This window comes from Sardina pilchardus, chromosome 2, assembly GCF_963854185.1.
Source record: "Sardina pilchardus chromosome 2, fSarPil1.1, whole genome shotgun sequence".
Taxonomy (NCBI): domain Eukaryota; kingdom Metazoa; phylum Chordata; class Actinopteri; order Clupeiformes; family Clupeidae; genus Sardina; species Sardina pilchardus.
Window position 1 is genome coordinate 31,166,705 of NC_084995.1, and position 18,657 is coordinate 31,185,361.

At 46.4% G+C, this 18,657-nt stretch overlaps 1 protein-coding gene across 1 annotated transcript in view; it reads right to left on the reverse strand.

Annotated features, from left to right (window-relative positions):
- Positions 1–18,657, reverse strand: part of pde4bb (phosphodiesterase 4B, cAMP-specific b) — a 30,328-nt gene that overhangs the window by 2,308 nt on the left and 9,363 nt on the right. The window contains exons 6-15 of the mRNA XM_062526733.1: positions 17,287–17,336; positions 8,713–8,825; positions 3,986–4,079; positions 2,556–2,761; positions 2,218–2,316; positions 1,916–2,080; positions 1,143–1,242; positions 827–981; positions 595–717; positions 269–451 (exon numbers count right to left, since the gene is read on the reverse strand). Coding sequence (XP_062382717.1) covers positions 269–451; positions 595–717; positions 827–981; positions 1,143–1,242; positions 1,916–2,080; positions 2,218–2,316; positions 2,556–2,761; positions 3,986–4,079; positions 8,713–8,825; positions 17,287–17,336 — 1,288 coding nt within the window. The remainder of the gene's footprint in view (positions 1–268; positions 452–594; positions 718–826; positions 982–1,142; positions 1,243–1,915; positions 2,081–2,217; positions 2,317–2,555; positions 2,762–3,985; positions 4,080–8,712; positions 8,826–17,286; positions 17,337–18,657) is intronic.

Consider the following 18,657-nt stretch of genomic DNA (forward strand, 5'->3'; position numbering starts at 1 on the left):
CACTAATTACTCATTACTGTGCCACTTAATTAGCTTTTTCCACTTTCTTAATGTGTCTGTTTTTTGTCTCACAGCGAAACCTTGTTTTCTTGTCGTGACTCGCAACGAAACTGACATAACAAGCCACAGGGTCTTCTGGAGACTTCTCCACTACAGTGCGGATGCCTGCACCAAAACCAAACCCACTGATAAAGCCTCACACGGAGTCCATCACTGGCAAGGCAGCGTGGGAGGTGTGTGGGCACTGTGTGTTGGATGGAGCGCTTACCTGGGACTTCTCCACTGAGGCTGTGTGCTTGTCGCACATGGGGCTGATCTCCATGCCTCGCTCCCTCTCGCGGTCTCCCTGGTGGAAGAACTCCTCCATGATGCGGTCAGTCCACTGGCGGTACACGTCCAGGGGCTTGGTGGGATTGCTGAGGTCAGCACAGTGCACCATGTTACGCAAGACCTGGAGGGGTGCAGACGAACATGGTAAGATGAGAGGGATATGAAACGATTGGTACAGTTTAAGGTGTCTACTGTCTACTGTCTAGATCTCATTGTTGATATAAAGTTGAACAGAAATAAGGGAGATGGATTTAGATCATGTACCTGTATCCTATCTGTGTAGTTGTCGAGCAGCAGTACTCCTGAGCTTGTCACTTTCTTTGTCTCCACCATGGTCTTCAGGTCTGCCAGTAAGCTCATATGCTTTGACATATCTGTGGCCAGCACCTACAAATATATGATACATAAGTTAAATAAGGCAACCAATAACGGGAAATTCCCCACATGTCACAAATAGACAGTCTAAGCCTGGGAAAATTGGTTGCTGGTTACTGACCATGTCAATGACCATCCTCCTGAGACTCTGCCGCTGTTTCTTGGAGAGGTTCTGGAAGATGTCACAGTTCTCCCCCTGTAGCAGCTTGAAGCCAACTGCTAAGTGATGGTTCTCCAGCACGGACTCATCGTTGTACATGAGAGCCAATTCAGAGTCTACAGGAAGACAAACCAATGCAAAAAATCAGTTAAGTATACTGTACCTTCAATACTACATTGCAGAGTGTAGTTTCATCATACGAATAATAATAAAAAAAACTAGAAGAAAAATGTGTGCTAAATTAGCTCTAGATAGCAGTACAATGGATCCAACTTACTAGTATTAATCAAAAACTGGTTTGAGACGCCAGGGTGGTCCACATCATGGATTGCAGCCGCAAAGATGGCAGCAAGAATCTCCAGATCAGTGAAAACTGCCTGTTGTTGGGTAGACAGAGGACAGGGGTCAATATACTGTAGTCTATACCTATAATTTAGCCTGACTTCATCACTACAAGAGAGGCCAATAACAACAACAACGTCTGATAGAGTCTCCAATCTCCTCTCCCCAAGTATTGTTATGACATTATGTGAATCCTGACTCCAGACAAAACACTACGCAATGTTTAGGGATTATATGTAGGGTCATATAGAGTCCCACCCTGCTCTTCAGGCAGTGGTGTGCCTCGTGTGTACTACTACAGGCACACAACAGTTCCCAGTAAAATGGAATATTTCCAATAAAGCCAAGTGATTTATCACGCACTGTTAGGCTGTATTAGGGAGGGATTATCTAAAGAAGACAGCAGTGACGAAAGTAAACGGGAATTAAAATAACACCACCGCTTTCTACACACATCACATTCTGTTCAGAGATTAGCCTGGGTCATGTGAAATATCACCCTCCCACAGACACGACACGAAAAAAACGATTACATTTACTAATGTAGGATTTCATTAGATTTAAACAACAATAAGAAACTCTCCCTCATCTTTGACAAGGTCTTTACTCTAAGACGTAGCTACACAGAAATGTAAACAGCACTCAGTGTGTTAGCTGCGATTTAATGACTGTTTTGTTTGCTGGGTGTGGGCAAGAGTATGTCCTTACGTCCAGAGCCGGAGTGGAGAGGAGGATGTGTGTGGACTGGGCCACGTCAGCTGCGTGGAGGCTGTTATGGTACGCCACGTCTGCGTGGTAGTGGTCCTCCAGGGTCATCATGTAGGTCACAAAGGTATCCATGGGGATCTTAAATGTCTTCATCAGATCTCTCTCCTTTGAGAAAAAAAGCAAAAAAAACAAAAACTGTATTATTGTATTATTCTTATACCAACGTGCGCAAGTTTTTTGTTGACAGAAGATTCTTTTTTTCTTTTTTTTTTTTCTTTTATGAAAAAAGATTTGTAACTCACCTGAAATATGGCATACATGACACAGGTAAGAGGCCGCCGATTGGAATGCTCAGCTATCCTGAAAATGTTGAGACCCCACTTGTTGATGTCCTCAAGGTCCTGTGCAGGAAAAAACAAAGAAGACATTTCCAAATTAGCTCTTTAGACTCTTGTCCACGTTCTTGGTCTGGTAGTCATCACAAATGATAAGGGACACATGAGATGCCTGTGCCTTACTGAACAATAAATAACTGCCTAAATGCTATACTGTTATATTTATGCTAAATGATATAATCAACACTATTAATAGCCTTGCTATGTAAAGCTGTAGCTAGCTCCAGAACCACGGGTCTCCGTACCTTCGAGAGCAGGTCTTCCATGTCGGTCTTGACCCCGAATCGGGCCACACTGCATCCTCCCGTGATGCTGGGCCCGTGGGTGACCTTCCTCACGCCGCTGATGTGACTCATCATGAGCTGCTGCTGCTGCTGCTGCTGCTTGTGCCTCCTCTTCCTCTCGCGGGCCTTGGACGGGGGCAAGGGAAGCTCCAGCTCATTCTGCTTGTCTGTGAGGAAGAGACCAAAACAGGAAACGACTTTCAATGACAATTCAGGTGACAGGTGCACGCACACGTCAGTAAGAAGGCTATACAGCAAGGAATGTGCTAGAGAAACAGCATTAGAGGGAAATGGTGGAAGGTGGAGTTTTTACGACAAGTTTCCATTCATTAGATATGCACGGTTTCAGCTTCACAAAATAAACCACTATTGACTTGTCATACAGTCAACATGAGTGCGGACTCAAAATAATACACGGAAAACCGGATGCTGTAATGTGTACTACAGAAACAAGTTCAAGGAAATGTTTAATGCTGGTGTCATGCACGGCTGCTGGTGAATATGCCATGATGCAGCAGTGCAAGACAACACACCTGTGTTTCCTCAAACACTCACTAAACAGACAGCTGCATGGTGTAGGAGTGAGATGACTGGGCTATCTCTTTAGCTTTGACAGTCTTAAATTCCCCATAAATTAGTTGGAAATGGTTTGTCTTCCAGAGGGATTTCCACTGTTTGCTGTGTGGTGTACTGAGAGAGGATGAGTTTTCTGAGCCCTGGCCCTGTGATCACTGTTGTGCTGTGTAAACCCTTATAAAGCATTCATTTAGCAGCTCTGTCTAGTTTCATCTTACGCATAGAGCCTGCACTTAGTCCAGCCACTGGCAGCTACAAACAGGTAAACACATATGTGCATGCACACATGCAGGCAGACATACACACACACACACACACACACACACGCACTGCAGCAGAGGCTGTGCAGCAGCTGCAGACCAGATCAGACTGGTTTGAAAACAGAGGTGCAGGCGAAACCGCAGAACAACAAACAGCAACCCCCCCTTGGCGTCCCCTCTCTTCCTTACCCCCCTTGCTCTCTCTCTCCCCTCTCTTTCTCTCTTCCTCACTCTCGCTTTCTCTCTTCCTCTCTCCCTCCCTCTCTCTCTCTCACTCGTTGGGAGAATCTTCTCCAGTCCTGCCAACTTGGAGTGTTCGGTCTACATGTGTTAAGAGGCTCTTCCAGTGAATGAACAAACACTAAATTCTCCAGCAGTGTCCCTCGTCCATCACAGTCAAAACGCTTCCCTCTAATAAACACCCTCTCACAAACACCTTTACGGTCAAACGCAAAGCATGATTTATTGTGTGTGCAAAGATTTAAAAAGGGGATTCTCCACAATGAATCATCTTTAAGTTCCACACGTGGCTTGCTGACGAGTGGCGGTGCTCACCTAAGAAGGTGTTGGAGATGTATTCAGACACCTGGTTGCCAGAGCGGCTCATCTCGGACAGATGAGTGAGTTCCCGGTTCAACATCCTCTTGAACTGGAGGAGAGAGAGAGAGAGAGAGAGAGAGAGAGAGAGAGAGAGAGAGAGAGAGAGAGAGAGAGAGAGAGAGAGAGAGAGAGAGAGGAGAGGGTCAATCATCAGGTTGGCAAGTGTGCACAGTTTACATAGACTGTTTGAAGTCTGCTACTGTCTACAGGGCAAAGCATACAGGGCAAAGGTGCATGTTAAAATGTTCATCGTTGGAAAGCAGACAATTCCTGGAACGTAAGTGTCCTTCCAAATCACGCAAACCCAGAGTAAAAAGCCATGCACTAGCCCACTGAAATATCAATAATCATGCAAACACACACACACACACACACACACACACACACTCCCACAATGGCCATACACACATAACCCCAGGGCAAGGAAGGTAATTAGTTGGTCTCTAAAATTCCAAAATGTCCAAAAAACTCAGTTAGCTCTGGCTCATCTAGACCTCATCTGGACCTGTTGAGTCCTCAGCACCATCCGTCTGTCCAGGCTCCCATTCCCCCTCCCGCTGTCATCCTGCACTTCCCACCTCTCTAACTCCATCCGTGTCCCAAAGCTACAGCGGACCACAGGACTACACGGCACGGCACGGCACTGCACCGGACCCACCGCTGAGTCATGCCGATGGCAGGCAAGAAAGATCATCTGCTCTGGCTGAACTAAAGAAGCTCCGTGTTTCCCCTCTTTTCCTCTCTACTGTGTCTGCATCCTCCTCTCATCTCCAGCCGCCTGGATCCCGTCGCCACGGCCACATCGGTGCACATGCACCTCAAGAGCTCTCCATCCCCCCTTCCTGTCTCTCTTTCCTCAAAACACCTCCTTCATCCTTTGCTTTTTCTCTTCTCATGAAACTCACACACATACTGTACACCTCCGGCATCCTCTCTCTTCTCTCTCTCTCTCTCTCTCTCTCCTTCCTGTACAACTCACACACATGCTCTTCTCTCATCCTCCTCTTTGTCTCTCACTCTCCTTCCGTGGTTAAAATCTTCTCAGTGTTTTTCATCTTCATTTTTTCTTGAATCATCATACGCTTTGATATTCATAACTAGCAAAGAACTTCTCTCTAGCATTGACCTTTAAATCAAGTGTATCAAGGGCATCAAGTGCACAAACACACACTCACACCTAACCTAGAACTCATGTTATTAGTCATATGAGTCACCCTACTTGATAAATCAAAAAAGGTTAAACACACACACACACACACACACACACACACACACACACACACACACACACACAAACAACCTCTGTGAACTCCAATGTTGTCTCATACCATCTTCTGCTTTTATTGAATCTATTTCCCTACGTCTGCAGTGACGCAACTGCCATGATGCCAAGGCATTCCAGTTTTACAAAATCACTTGTTTACCATTACATTATTCTCACTTGAGTTAAACAGTTCTTTTGTTTACATTTACATTACTCAACGAAGAAGGCTATCAAAATCAGATCCCGGGGTCAAGTATCATTCTCTAAATAAGTTTAGACACGGCACAGTTTGCGCTCCTTGGGTTAGTTCAGTCCCACTTTGTATAATACATTAAATGCATTTTTATACATTTAAAACAAATTATCAGGAAACCATTCTTCAAATAAAAATCTTCTAAAAAATCTCTCCAAGATCAACTCAACATCCTACATCGCTGACATAATTTAGGCTACATTTCAAATAATTATTCAGTCGCTACATTTGTAACAATTCTGGGGGTACTGTAATTCAACAAACCAAATTTAAAAAAAAAATCCTTTTATTTCTATTCTTAGTGTAGTATTACCAACTTTTAAATTGTATACTGTTAAATGAAACTATTGTATTGTTGTTATTTGCATGTCACTTTGGACTAAAGCATCAGCTAACTACTACAACCATAGAAATAACCATAAAAGCTATTAAGCCATTAGCAATTAAAGACAAAAAGAACGAAAAGTAAAAAATCCAAGTGTCTTCAGAGTCAGTAGCCATTAAGCCTCTTGCCTTAATGCTCTAACTTCTAACTGACAAACCATACAGACAGAGATTAAACAAATATGGACAGAGACAGACACCCCTAAAGTTAAACTTCTAGAACCCACTAACTTTTACAACATGGAAAAGCATAAACAAATCACGACCAAGTACAGCTTCGCATGACCACTAGAAATATGTACGGTCACATCCACACAGCAGCGTGGACTCAAGATTTGGCTTCAACTTGCCTTTCAACACGCGGATCTCTACTTTGGCACAAAGACTCAAAGAAAAATAATATGTTTAAGCAATTTTGAATGTACGCGTCCACTCACCTCTCTCCAGCCCTTTATTACTCCTGTGGGTTTCTGGGTCTTTTCTGAGCAACACAATCCCATGTCTGTTTTGCTTGGTACTCCAGTCTCTGTCTGTGTGTCTGTGTGAGTGTGAGGTGCCTGTTCTGCTGCTGTTCTATCGCTGCTGCTGTAGCGCTGTGTTCACTCACTCACACGAGACTGCTCACTCTGACGGTTTGCAGGAAGTGCATGAGACAAAGTCCCGGCTGATTCAGCCACGCCACAGACGGAGACGGTTCCTTCTGCTCTGCCTCCTCCTCCTCCTCCTCCTCCAACTCCTCCTCTTGCCCTGTCTCCTGCTCTTACAGCGCACAGAGCCTCTCGCTCAGCCCCCCTTCCCCTCGGAGCCTCTATGGCCCCACACAGACACACCTGTCTCAGCTCTTTACTCATGACCAAGATGACCTCAGCCAAGGGAACGGACAGTGTCTTACAGTCATCTGAATGATACGGCTCGTATATTTCAGATTGACTGGACAGATTTGTGAGAGAGCAGAAAAATCCCTTTACCCCTCACACTGTTGTCACATAATTAGCGTGGAAGGAGGTTTTTTTTTAAAAGAAAGAAATGAAAAAGCAGACTGAGAGGAAACCATGAGAGCAGGAGAGAGGGTTATCATGACCCATGTGCCCCTGGAGCCACTGATTCAGGCTGACACGGTATCCGTACGGGCTGCCCCCGCCTGAACTGTTGCTAATGCAAACAGTGTCATGCAGAACGGGGTCAGCTGTCGTCGGTTTGCACCTTACTGTACTGTTCATTTCCTACTGGGCTATGGGGGTGGGGGGGTGGGGGCATAGCTTCAAACAAGAAATAATTCTAATTTAGATCATTCTAATTTAAAAAAAGATATTGTAATGTATTGTAATGTAATGTATATGTTTTCTCACATGAAACTGTTGGCAGTAACTGGGTATTGCGAAAAAACTACCATTAAGGTCAACCTAATAGGTTGCGGTTAATATGGGGCAATGTGAGGGCTGGAGATGTGGCTTAGAGAGAAAGTACAAAGGTTCATGGCACACAAAATTAAGGAAACATCACAGAAATTCCTTTTTTACTCTGTTAGGCATGAATCCAGTAAAGAAACAGAGAGTTTCCGGACATCAGTTAGACCCTCAAAGCCTAAGAAAATCCCCCCACTTGCACAGTAAAGCTAAGGAACATAAAGACTGTCCTCTGAACACTTTATCTCTTACCCCGAAAATGACCTGCGCAAACCTTACAGCACACAACTGACCACAACCAGAGGAAATCTATGGCTATGATTAGTACAACACAATTCCCCCTCCTAAATAATACGTTCTGTATGGTTATGACCAGTGTGTATAAAAGTAATTTTCTACTTTCAACACAATTACAACAGTGGCCTTTATAGCACATTGTCTGCATATGACCTATCAGAACCTTCCCCGAAGCTGAATCCTTCACTGATATACAATATACATTAACAGCAATTCTTTTCAAAGTCAAATCAAGCTCTGGTAATACAAAACTCATTACTAATTGTGGAATAAGGGTTATATCACATTTGTTTGCCCAGTTCAGAAAACAGTCAATTAGGGCAATCTCGTGAAATTGTCAAGAGTCCAGACAGTCTTTTGGCTCTAAACTGGCTGACCTTTTTCAGAGCAGCATTCAGGTTAAGCAGATAGTGGGCTTGCGTTAGGTCTAACCATATACCACCCTCAGTGTGAAGAGATTAATCCTCAATGCAAATGTAACAATGCAGGGAAAGTTTACGGCGCCCCCATAAACCCATACATGACAAGTGCACTATCACCCTGTACGCAAGCAAGACACCTCACTGCGATCACCCACCCTCCAGACACACACACACACACACACACACACACACACACACACACAACGGCCACTTTCATAGCTGCCCCCAGGGAATGACACACAAAGGTTGTGGGAGTGCAGCAGATTTGCATGCAACAATAAGACAGCACAGTACAGTACTAATATGACAGCAGACAACATCACAAAACATAAATCATACTGTAGGTCTTCGTTTCAACAAACACACAGCCTTAAAAATGATCTGAACTGTTAGCATGGGTTGAATCAGGTCAATACAGTGGCACTGTTGTCTTCAACCAAATACGAATACTTTAAATGCATTTACATGTTTTTCCTAGATTCCTTGAGGAAAAGCGAAATAAGTACCTGCTATAACTGGCTCAACATCAGTTTTCAAACAAACTGACAATCATTCATTACACTGACCATTCCTGAAGCAGTGGTCCCATCATGGCTGACCCTGCAGTGAAGACTTCCCCGCATCGCTCCCTTTCCCTCCCTCCGCCACAGACTCACCTTGTTGGAGGCCATGTCGCTGACCGAGCGGTACGTCTGGATGGTCTCCAGTTGGTCCAGACACCAGTCCAGCTCCTCCATGGTCTCCACGGCCAGCCTCTGGTAGGACTCGTCTGGATGCAGGAGACACATGGACACAAAGTCAGAGTCCAGCGGGGCCAGAGGGCTCAGCGGCTCCAGGTGCTGCATGGCGTACGGAGGGACGCCGGTCACTGCAGACCAGCGGAGCGGTCGGTGGTGTTGCACGCGGGACAGAGGTCTGGGTTGGTCGGGTCGGCGCAGCCACACAGTCCAGAGCGCGTATTATCCCTTAGCTTGGAGCTGAGGGCGACTCAGACTGCTCTTTGTCTCACTCTATTCTGCTCTCTCTTTTTTTCCTCTCCTCTTCCCCCCCCCCCCTCTCTCTCTCTCGATCTCTCTTTCAACTGCCAAGATCTCCTCTAGCGCAGCCGTCACCTCTGGAGCCTTGCTCCCTGCGTGAACTGTGGTGCATTGCCCCCCTCCCCTCTCTCTCTCTCCCTCTCTCTCTCTCTCTCTCTGTCTCAGAGGCTCATGTTCTCATGCTCCTGTTGCTGCTGCCAGTTCATTCCCTCGCTGAATCTTACTCTTCCGTTGCACTAGAGTGCATTACTCTCTCTCTCTCTCTCTCTCTCTCTCTCTTTCCCTCTCTGTCCCTCCGTCTCTCCGGAGTGTTGGAGTGTCAAAAGCGCTTGCAGCCACGGGCAGGTCTGAAGGAGCCTCTTTATTTCAAATAAGAGAGTAAGCCCTTGTCAGTTTCAGTTTACACAAGGGAAGATGGATGACAGTCGGCCGTGCCGTGGTAGGTCTGATGTGTTACAGAGTGAGATATTGCAATCACAGAAACTGGGTGTGACCAGTGAGCCACACAAAGGAATAAGTGTTAGACCCAAGAACAAAAAGGTGAAATCCAGTGTGTGATTGAGATAAATAGAGAAAGAGAGATATAGAGAAATAGAAAGAGAGAAAGAGAGGGGGATTGAGCCAGTAATATGAGGCAGATGTTCCAAGTCTCCCTCTCCACACTGCCACCAGTCAGAAATGTGTCGGCAACTAGAAAGACGCAACTTAATGAGCGTGCACTGTTTCCTTTGATCCACCCAAAACGCAGGGGGGAGGGGGCGGGTGGAAGATGCAAGGCCGAGGAGCGGGGGGGGGGGGGGATTCAAAGCTGGGGTTCTGTTTGCACGAGCAACGCAAGAGGCAAACTTTACTCCTTCAGCTGGAAGCAGGCCAACTGCGACTGTGCCAAAGAAACGAGATCGACTTCCCTTTCGCGCGCAAGACATATCTAAAGGCTGGCCTGGAGTCCTCCGGGAGCCTCAGTCTGTTGACAACCACCAACCATCACTCCAAGTCTGCCATTCTTATGGGACTGAACACCTCAGACAGAGCGACAGAGTTGCTTTTCTCTTTTAATTAAAATCTGGGAGCTACTCCGGTGTGCGCACATTCTATGTTGTTTTTACATTTCAGAATGTTTCCATTACTTTCGAAGGACCATTAACGACCTCCCACAACCTTCAAGTACAAAGTTGTTGAAGTGTACTTTGCTTCACTTAGGTTGGGTGTAATCAATGAATCTAAACAAACTCTATAATTCCATTCCTTTTTGATAAGGCCTTTTAGAATAGAATCAGTAAAGTAAAGGCTATATCAGTTCAGGTGGAAACCGTATCATGCTGCTGAAATTCACAAAACATTCAACAAAACACTATATATGGATGAGTACAATGACATAATTAATTGAATTACACCCAAGTTTAGTTAATTACATTTCGATTTTAAAAGACTTTTCCACAATGTTCAATGAATTTTATGATTGACATAGCTTTTCCAGGGCTAAAAAAATGGGATTATAAAATTCCACGTCTTTGAGGAATTCCAATTTAGAATTTGCAGGTAGTTCAAACTCCAGTGGTCAGGCTGCAAGTAATCAGTTCATACCGTGTTGCTCACAGCATGACACTAACTACCAATCAACAAATATACTAAGGCGATTCCACAAAGTATTATCAGCTGACCACGCTTACGTCATTGGAGGCCCAGAGGCTGTTTCTCCGTGGTGAGCGGGGCCATGACATTGAGGAGCGGGAGGGGGGCATTGGTTTCCTGCGCTTCACATATGGAACTCATTCAGTCCACATGTGCAAGTCGGTCGGCTGGCACAGCTACACTCGGATAGCCACATCAGAGGAGGAGAGCACCATGTGTGCCCTGCTTGTGCGTGTGCATATGTAGGTGTGCGTGTGTGTGTGTGTGTGTGTGTGTGTGTGTGTGTCTCATTAGTCTGCAGCACAGTCCATGAAATGCAATGAAACGTCCTCGGCAATACTATCCAAAGTCATATTGGCAAAAGTGTTAATGGAAACCATCAATTCAGGCGTATAACTCTATATCTGCCACATGAGAGTTGCCTGACGACAGGCACTCGCACGCTCCAGTTGCAGAGGAAAAAGGTGCTTTTTTAAAAAACGAAAATAAAGTTTAAGCTGACTGCTGACCCACTTGAGGAGTCAGCACTGAGATGACGGTGACCTTTGTGAACGAGGGACCAATGACAATTCAACTCAAACAAAGTCAATGCATAGCTAAAAAACAGACAGAAATAGCAAATCGGTGACCTTTCGCATGTTTGTCCAGACACATGACGTTGGTCCCTTCAGGAATTGTTTAAATGTAGAGTGCAGTGCCAGTGTTGATTATTAATGAAATGGTGATGGTGTCTTGTGGGAATTTCACAACGGCAGTCTTGGTCCTGGCTCTCTGACGCACTTCCTTCAGAGGGGGGTGTGACTCAAAACTCTTTCGCCTCATGACAACCTGGTCATTCAGCGCGTCCACCACACACACACACACACACACACACACACACACACACACACACAGTCAAGCCTCATTCGGACTCCGCTGCTTACACTGGGTGTTCTGGGTACAACAGGCCACAGTGTGGCTTTTCCTCCGGTGCCCAAATACCTCTAGCCCACCACAAAATGCTCTTTTGTGAGGGCAATCTGTTTTTCTATGCCTTTTCCAGCATATTAAACTGTCATCATAAACATAAGCTTTTACGCCCATCTCATGCTGCAGTGAAGGCTAGCGCTTGGCTGAGGGTTCACTATAGCATCTCTATTCTCCAAAAGGGGCTTTTACCGTGTGCGCCCAAGCACTGCCTTCCTGCCTAGCTTGACTGCTCTCCTGCGTCTACTGCAACCCCACGGATACACGCTTCAGCGTCTCCCTTAAACCTCAGCTGGTGTGTGCTCACTCAAGAACACATTAAGTATATTAAAGACAATCTGTGAGAAAAGAATGTACACATTTAAGGCGAGAGCCTAGGACTCAGCCTTACCCTGTTTCACTTCTCGCCGGAGGGGTCATCTGGTACTGCCAGGCCTCCCAGTTTTAATCAGCCCACTGGGGCGAGCATCTGCAGCGTGCTGAACGGGTGATGGTCTTCTAAACCCAAAGGCATGTGCCCTCCAACAACTTTCTCTTAGGAGAGCAGATGCCTTGGGTTTAGATTTGGGGGGGGAGTTCAGTCCACTTGCCATCCAAGGACTGGTGTAATATCTAAATAATGTGGAATAGCCATTAAACGATACCGAGTGAAAACCACGCTAAAATGCAAAACAGGTGAATGCATTTAAACACTGGATCTAGTGTATGTCCTACACACTGAAGACATCAGAGTGAAGCACACCATAGGCAACACTCAGGAACCCTAGAACAATGGAACACTGGAGCGGAATTAGACAAGGTTGTTTTGTTCGGTTTCACCTTCCAAAACATCCCACAAAAAGGACCCGTTTGACCTTATGGCAAGTTGCTGAGTCTGGTGCTGCTGTCGTATAACCGCTGGTTTCCTACGGCTAGCCTGTTGTTGTAGCCGTGTGCCGTGAGAAGCAACACTGTGGCTGACCCTGCAGGAAAGTGATTTGGCAGACACCTCTCGCCGCTGCTCCTCGTGCGTGCGCACTTGTGTGAGTAAACACGTTTGTCGGCCAGAGGAGAGAGGCTCGCACGCGGCACTCTTGACCCCCAGAGCGCCTGATTAGCCCCCAGCTGACAAACACTCCCCCTCCCCACCCACCCCCCCACCCCCTCCCCACACACACAAACACATACACACACACACATTGTTGTTTTTTACATGGACTTGAGCCATGTGGGCACGTGAGCTTAGAGGGCAATTTTCCCGAATGAGTCAAGGCCCCGTCACTCCGGCCGAGCGGCTCTCCGTCTCACGGCAAGGAACCGCTAACCGGCCAAAACAATGGCCTGCGAGCGCCCAGCTGCCTGCCTGGGTCTTTGATGACGCCAGCAGGGGCATGTGACAACAGCCCGACGGCACCGATGGCGACATCGCCGAAGCCGACATGACTGAGCCCCGGCTCTTGAGAGGGCAGCGGCGTCCGCTCCGACTCAGCGCTCGGACGTGAGCCACGCGTGACACATCAGACGGTCGCCCTCATCATCAGAGGAAGCTCGGGATTTAGAATAACCCTGTAGATGAGCGACCCGCGGAAAACACTCGAGCGTTTGTCCGCGGCTGATGAAAGGTAGCTTTGTGTGGGGCGAGCGCTGACTGGTAGGGAAGCTGTGTGTTGTATGTAGTGTTACGCACAGACATGGCGCAACAACGGGGACTGTGTAAATCACGCTCAAAATCATCGTTTACAACACAAACAGGGTGCTAGTGCCTCTGGGTTTGACATTTGATGTAGTGCTTCCTGTTACTGGAATTGAATGACAACATTCCACCCTGCATACCCCCCCCCCCCCCAACACCAACACACACACACACACCCGCCGCTTCTGGCCGCTTTATCTCAGTCGGCATCAAAACAACAAATGGCCAAATCTGACGACACACCCCTCTCTCTCTCTCTCTCTCTCTCCTGCTCTCTCTATTCCTTTCTCTCTTCCTCTCTCTCTCTCTCTCTCTCTCTCTCCTGCTCTCTCTATTCCTTTCATTCTCTCTTCCCCTCTCTCTCTCTCTCTCTCTCCCCCCCTCTCTCTCTCTCTCTCTTCCGTGCCTGCCACTATTCCCGTGTCTGCTTGACAGCCTCCACAATGCGCCGTGGAGCTCTTTTGGCTGGGGATTACTTTGGGGAAGGGCCGCAGTCAGCTTTACTGCTCTGCTGACGTCAATGGCATAATTCAAACACAAACCAGGGCGCATGCTTTCAGCCTGGAGGAGCCAGTTTTGTGGCCGAGCCCGGGCAAAGACGCGGACTGGATCGTGTGGATGGTGTGGAGGCGGAGGGGAGCTAGGAGAGATGTCAGAGTTCTATCTTCACTGATAAAAAGAGAGGAAAGGAGGGAGAGAGAGAGAGAGAGAGAAAGAGTGGAAGAGAGGGGTAAATCCATCACATTAATCCACTTTGTCAGTGGAGAGCCAGTGGCTCACATCAGGGTAAGAAATGGAGACAGCTGGATCTCGATATGGACTGACTGACGGGAAAATCCAGCCTAATACTATTTGAAAACAATAGATAGGTGTATACTTGCATACAGCGCTATTCAAACACTACAATAGCTGATGTTATCCAAATCCTGCGCATATCCGCAGCCTGGATGACATGCCACTGTGGCCTGCTTTTAGCCCTGTGAAGGAGCCGCTTGTGGGTGTGTGCATGACAGTGTGTGTGTGTGTGTGTGTGTGTGTGTGTGTGTGCATTGTGTGTGCGCATGCGCATGCATGTGTCAGATTTTTGCCTGGAGCACCCCTGTGCCTCCATGTCTCCAGCATAAACAGCGGTCCCATCACCTTTCCGCTGGCCAAGGCTAATGCTGACCCAACACATTCGCCATGAAGGTGCTATATTTCAGAGTGAGCACACCGACAGTCACGCACAGCATATAGATACAGTCCACCCGCAGACGTGAGCAAACACACACACATACACACACACACACACACACACACACACACACACCCCTGTGACCCTGTGTAAACCCTTTCACATGCTCTGTGGACCAAAAAGCACAGTGAATGTCGCCACATGCCAGCCGGCATGCAAACCCACCCACATGCTTGCTTCACACTGACAGCACCACAACGGCACAGGCACACACGTCTCCACCGACAGTACAAAGTCTGTAGCGCACCACAAACAGCACTGTAAGCACCATCACAAGTATGCACGCCGGGAGGGAGGTGCTCCTGTGTAAACATGCATGCAGGTAATGGGGCTGTTCAAATAAGCGTCTCAAATAAGGAGTACCAAACTAACTTCCATATTCCTAATGCATATTCTGTCTCTCATGTAGCTCAATGCTAACCTCAGGAATGAGTCACACCAGTGCTCCAAAACAAGGCAGTGACCCACTCGTTGCTGGCCCACTGTCCAGACTAGATGGGGTCACGCCCCACACCACTTCCTCCCCACGCTTTCCAATCAGATTCCCAGAAACCAGCGGCAATTTTGGGAGACCACTAGCCTGGGAATATCCATACGAACATTTAGCAAATTTGCAATTTGCTCTGCAGGCCTGTCTGGCCTAGAGGCCATTGAAGCCCATTTCCAACGTCCCTAAAACACGGGCACGCAAATACAATCGCTAATCCAGAATGGACGTGTATTTCTTTGAAATTGAGCAAACAACTGCATGTAAAACTTTTACAAGATTGCTACACTTCTGGTAAGTGTTTAATGCCTCAATTTCAGCTTAATTTCACTGCTAGTTAAGCTCTTTCTGGAAGTCGTAAGTCAATGAACCTTTTCCCAGACTCACTCTCCATTGAGAAAGAGACCGCACCACTGGAGCTTCACATGTAGTATGAATGTGTATTTAATTACTTCACAGCAATCATTTCTCTCTCTCTCTTTCTCACACACACACTTAAACACACACACACACACACACACACACACACACACACACACACACACGCACACACACACACGCACACACACACATTTTATCCGGCTTCTTTGAAGGGATACTTGCTCACTGAGTCAGTATCCGCACCACACACTCACAAAGAGATGACATTTTTCAGCGCCACATGAACCCCACCTAAGCTGATAAGAACGCTACTGTAAGAGAGACTTGTGACGCACGAGTCAAAACAAAGACATTACTACCGCCAGCAAACAACATCGACATCAAACAACAACCTGTCATCATGAGGGACACTGCAGTCCTCCATACACTTTCCACATCTTTTACTGTAAAGCCATAGGCACGGAGGCTGGTGTAGGGTAACATGGGGACTTTTCATACGTACAGTACAGTATGGTATGTGCATACTGTACGCTCTCATCTGAGGGCATGTGTGGCCCAACGAGGGCAGCGCAGTGACGTGCGTAAATCTGCTCCTTTACGGTGCCGTCCATACGTGGCTAATCTGCTGCAAATGTGCCCTGCAGGAGGCTGAAACACATAGCACATGTCTGCATCCTATTATGTGCGCCGCGCTTAAAGTACCTCATGGGTTGATATGCTTTTTCAGTCTGTCAAACCGTTTGTGTGTGTATGGGTCTGTGTGTGTGTGTGTGTGCACGTGTTTGTGCGTGTGTGTGTGTGTGTGTTTGTCTGAAGGAGAGAGAGAGAGAGGGGGAGGTAGGGAGTGTGTGTGTGTGTGTGTTTGTGTGTGTGTGTGTGTGTGTGTGTGTGTGTGTGTGTGTGTGTGTGTGCGTGTGTGTGTGTCTGTGTGTGTGTGTGTGTGTGTGTGTGTGTGTGTGTGTGTGTGTGTGTGCTCTCGCTTTCTTTCCTTGCACAGGACGTGAGTGTGTGCTGATTTGCGCAGACAGGAAACTGAGGGAGCTGAGAGTAGGCCGTGACTGACGTCAATGAGGCTGGATGCGCCTGTGAAATAGGAACCGAAACAACATCCCCTCCTCCCCCCTACCTCCACCTGCGCTTGTGTGGTGACTGAACAGACACTCACACACACACACACACACACACACACATACACAGCATGTGCACGTGGAATTTGATAAACACACTCACTTACATTCTCGCTCACGCAAAAAAACATTTACTCACAGACGTTCAGACTTAGTGGAAAGCTTTTGTAAGACTTTGTCATAAAGTTCATCTGCATTACGCACACATACACGCACGCAAACACACACACACACTCACAGTCGCATGTCAGTTCATGTTAAACTCAAGCTATAACTTCTGACCACATCTCCCCATTTCAAACTGATAATTCAACTGAAGGCTCTTCACAATACAGCTAACTAACTATAACTACTTGCAGACCCACAAACACCACTGCTATTATAAAAGGCTATTCCAACCATTCTACACATTGCTAAGAACTTACAAGATGGTTTGGCATGACATATCATGCCCCAACATAAAGGCACTATTTTTCTAAGGAGCTGATGTCAATGGAGCCTCCTCCCAGCAGCTCTGAATGGGAAAACATCTGATGAATTATCAGTTCATCAAGTGTAAAGATGCACGCCCTCCACACCACTATCACACACACATCAGAGAAATGAACAAAGGAGAGAATGTGGAAGAGAAACATGTGTTTTGTGTCATATTGTCATCTTTGCAGGTGTGTAATGGCACTGGTAGCACACTCACCTGAAGGACAGCATTTTGTTGCAGTAGGCTGACTACTGACTGGAGACCTCCTTAAAAAGGCAAATAGAGGGGAAAAAAAACATTATTAGCCACTGTGCTGGTTATAAGTGTGGTGCTACATCATAGCGTAATGTGTCAACTGTCTTGTGGTTCTTGATAAACAGCGCCTAAGCCACAAAGGCATTATGGTGATAAGTTACAGGAGAAAAACACTGAAAAAGCGATCACCTCTTGAGATAATATCCTGTTTTGTGTGTTCGCCGCGGATTACGTATGTACCAGTAGTGCAGTGAGCGGTGGAAAGCGTTCTGCACTCTCATGCATGGCCATTCCAGCAGTGACCGGCACTGGTGTTTGATTATGCATATTTGTTCAGAGTAAATGCCAGTAAATGCCCCACTTATAACTGCATCCCTCTGTCCAACCACCCCCTGCCACAAACACACGCACACACACACACACACACACACACACACACACACACACACACACACACACACACACACACACACACACACACACACACACACACACACACACAGCATAGCAACAGTTTTGCTGTATCAACACAGGATGATAATAAAATAACTGTGATTGAGCGATTTCTAATATGCCTGTGCTTTCCCTTTTAAAAGTAAGGGAGAGAGAGAGAGAGATCCGATTCCAAAGAGGGCAAGACTGGCCATGAAAACCGTGAGTCATTGAAAAGCAAAGCTGACAGGCCACTACAGCACCTAAGTTGACCTGAATTCAACCAATTAAATAACCAAAACATTGATTTCTAAATCACTTGACCTCTTCCGTGACGTCATTACTCGGTTGACTGACAGTCACTATGTCTCCTAGATTTACAATAACATACAAACCTGCATTCACAGTTCATGACCTCACAAGGGCAGACCTAAACTGTTTATATTGCATAAACAATACTCAATTACATTTATAAATTATTATTTCCAGTAATTCTTATTTCCACAGTATGCTTTGTACAGAGCTAGATGATGCTTCCATGGCCCAGTATGCACAAAGAAAACATGCAACTTAGGCCTGAAAACTAATGAAGCAAACCATTACTCCTCTTAAAAGCCACCATAGAGAACAAGAACCAAATTAAACCATTTAGATAGTTGTTTAGCATTGTTTTGCCAGTGATGAAAATTAAATTACCATTGCTTAGAATGCACTGGGACCTGACAACACACACCATATTAAGACATCAGACATTCCAACCAACTCCAAAGCTCTGCCAATTCACAGAGCACTGAAGTGTGTTGCAAAGATCATTTCTATTTCTAAAAAGTCCACCTGAGTTTGTAATGGAGGCGACTTATCACAAAATTTCATCAGCCAGCATCTTTCAAAAGTGGGAAC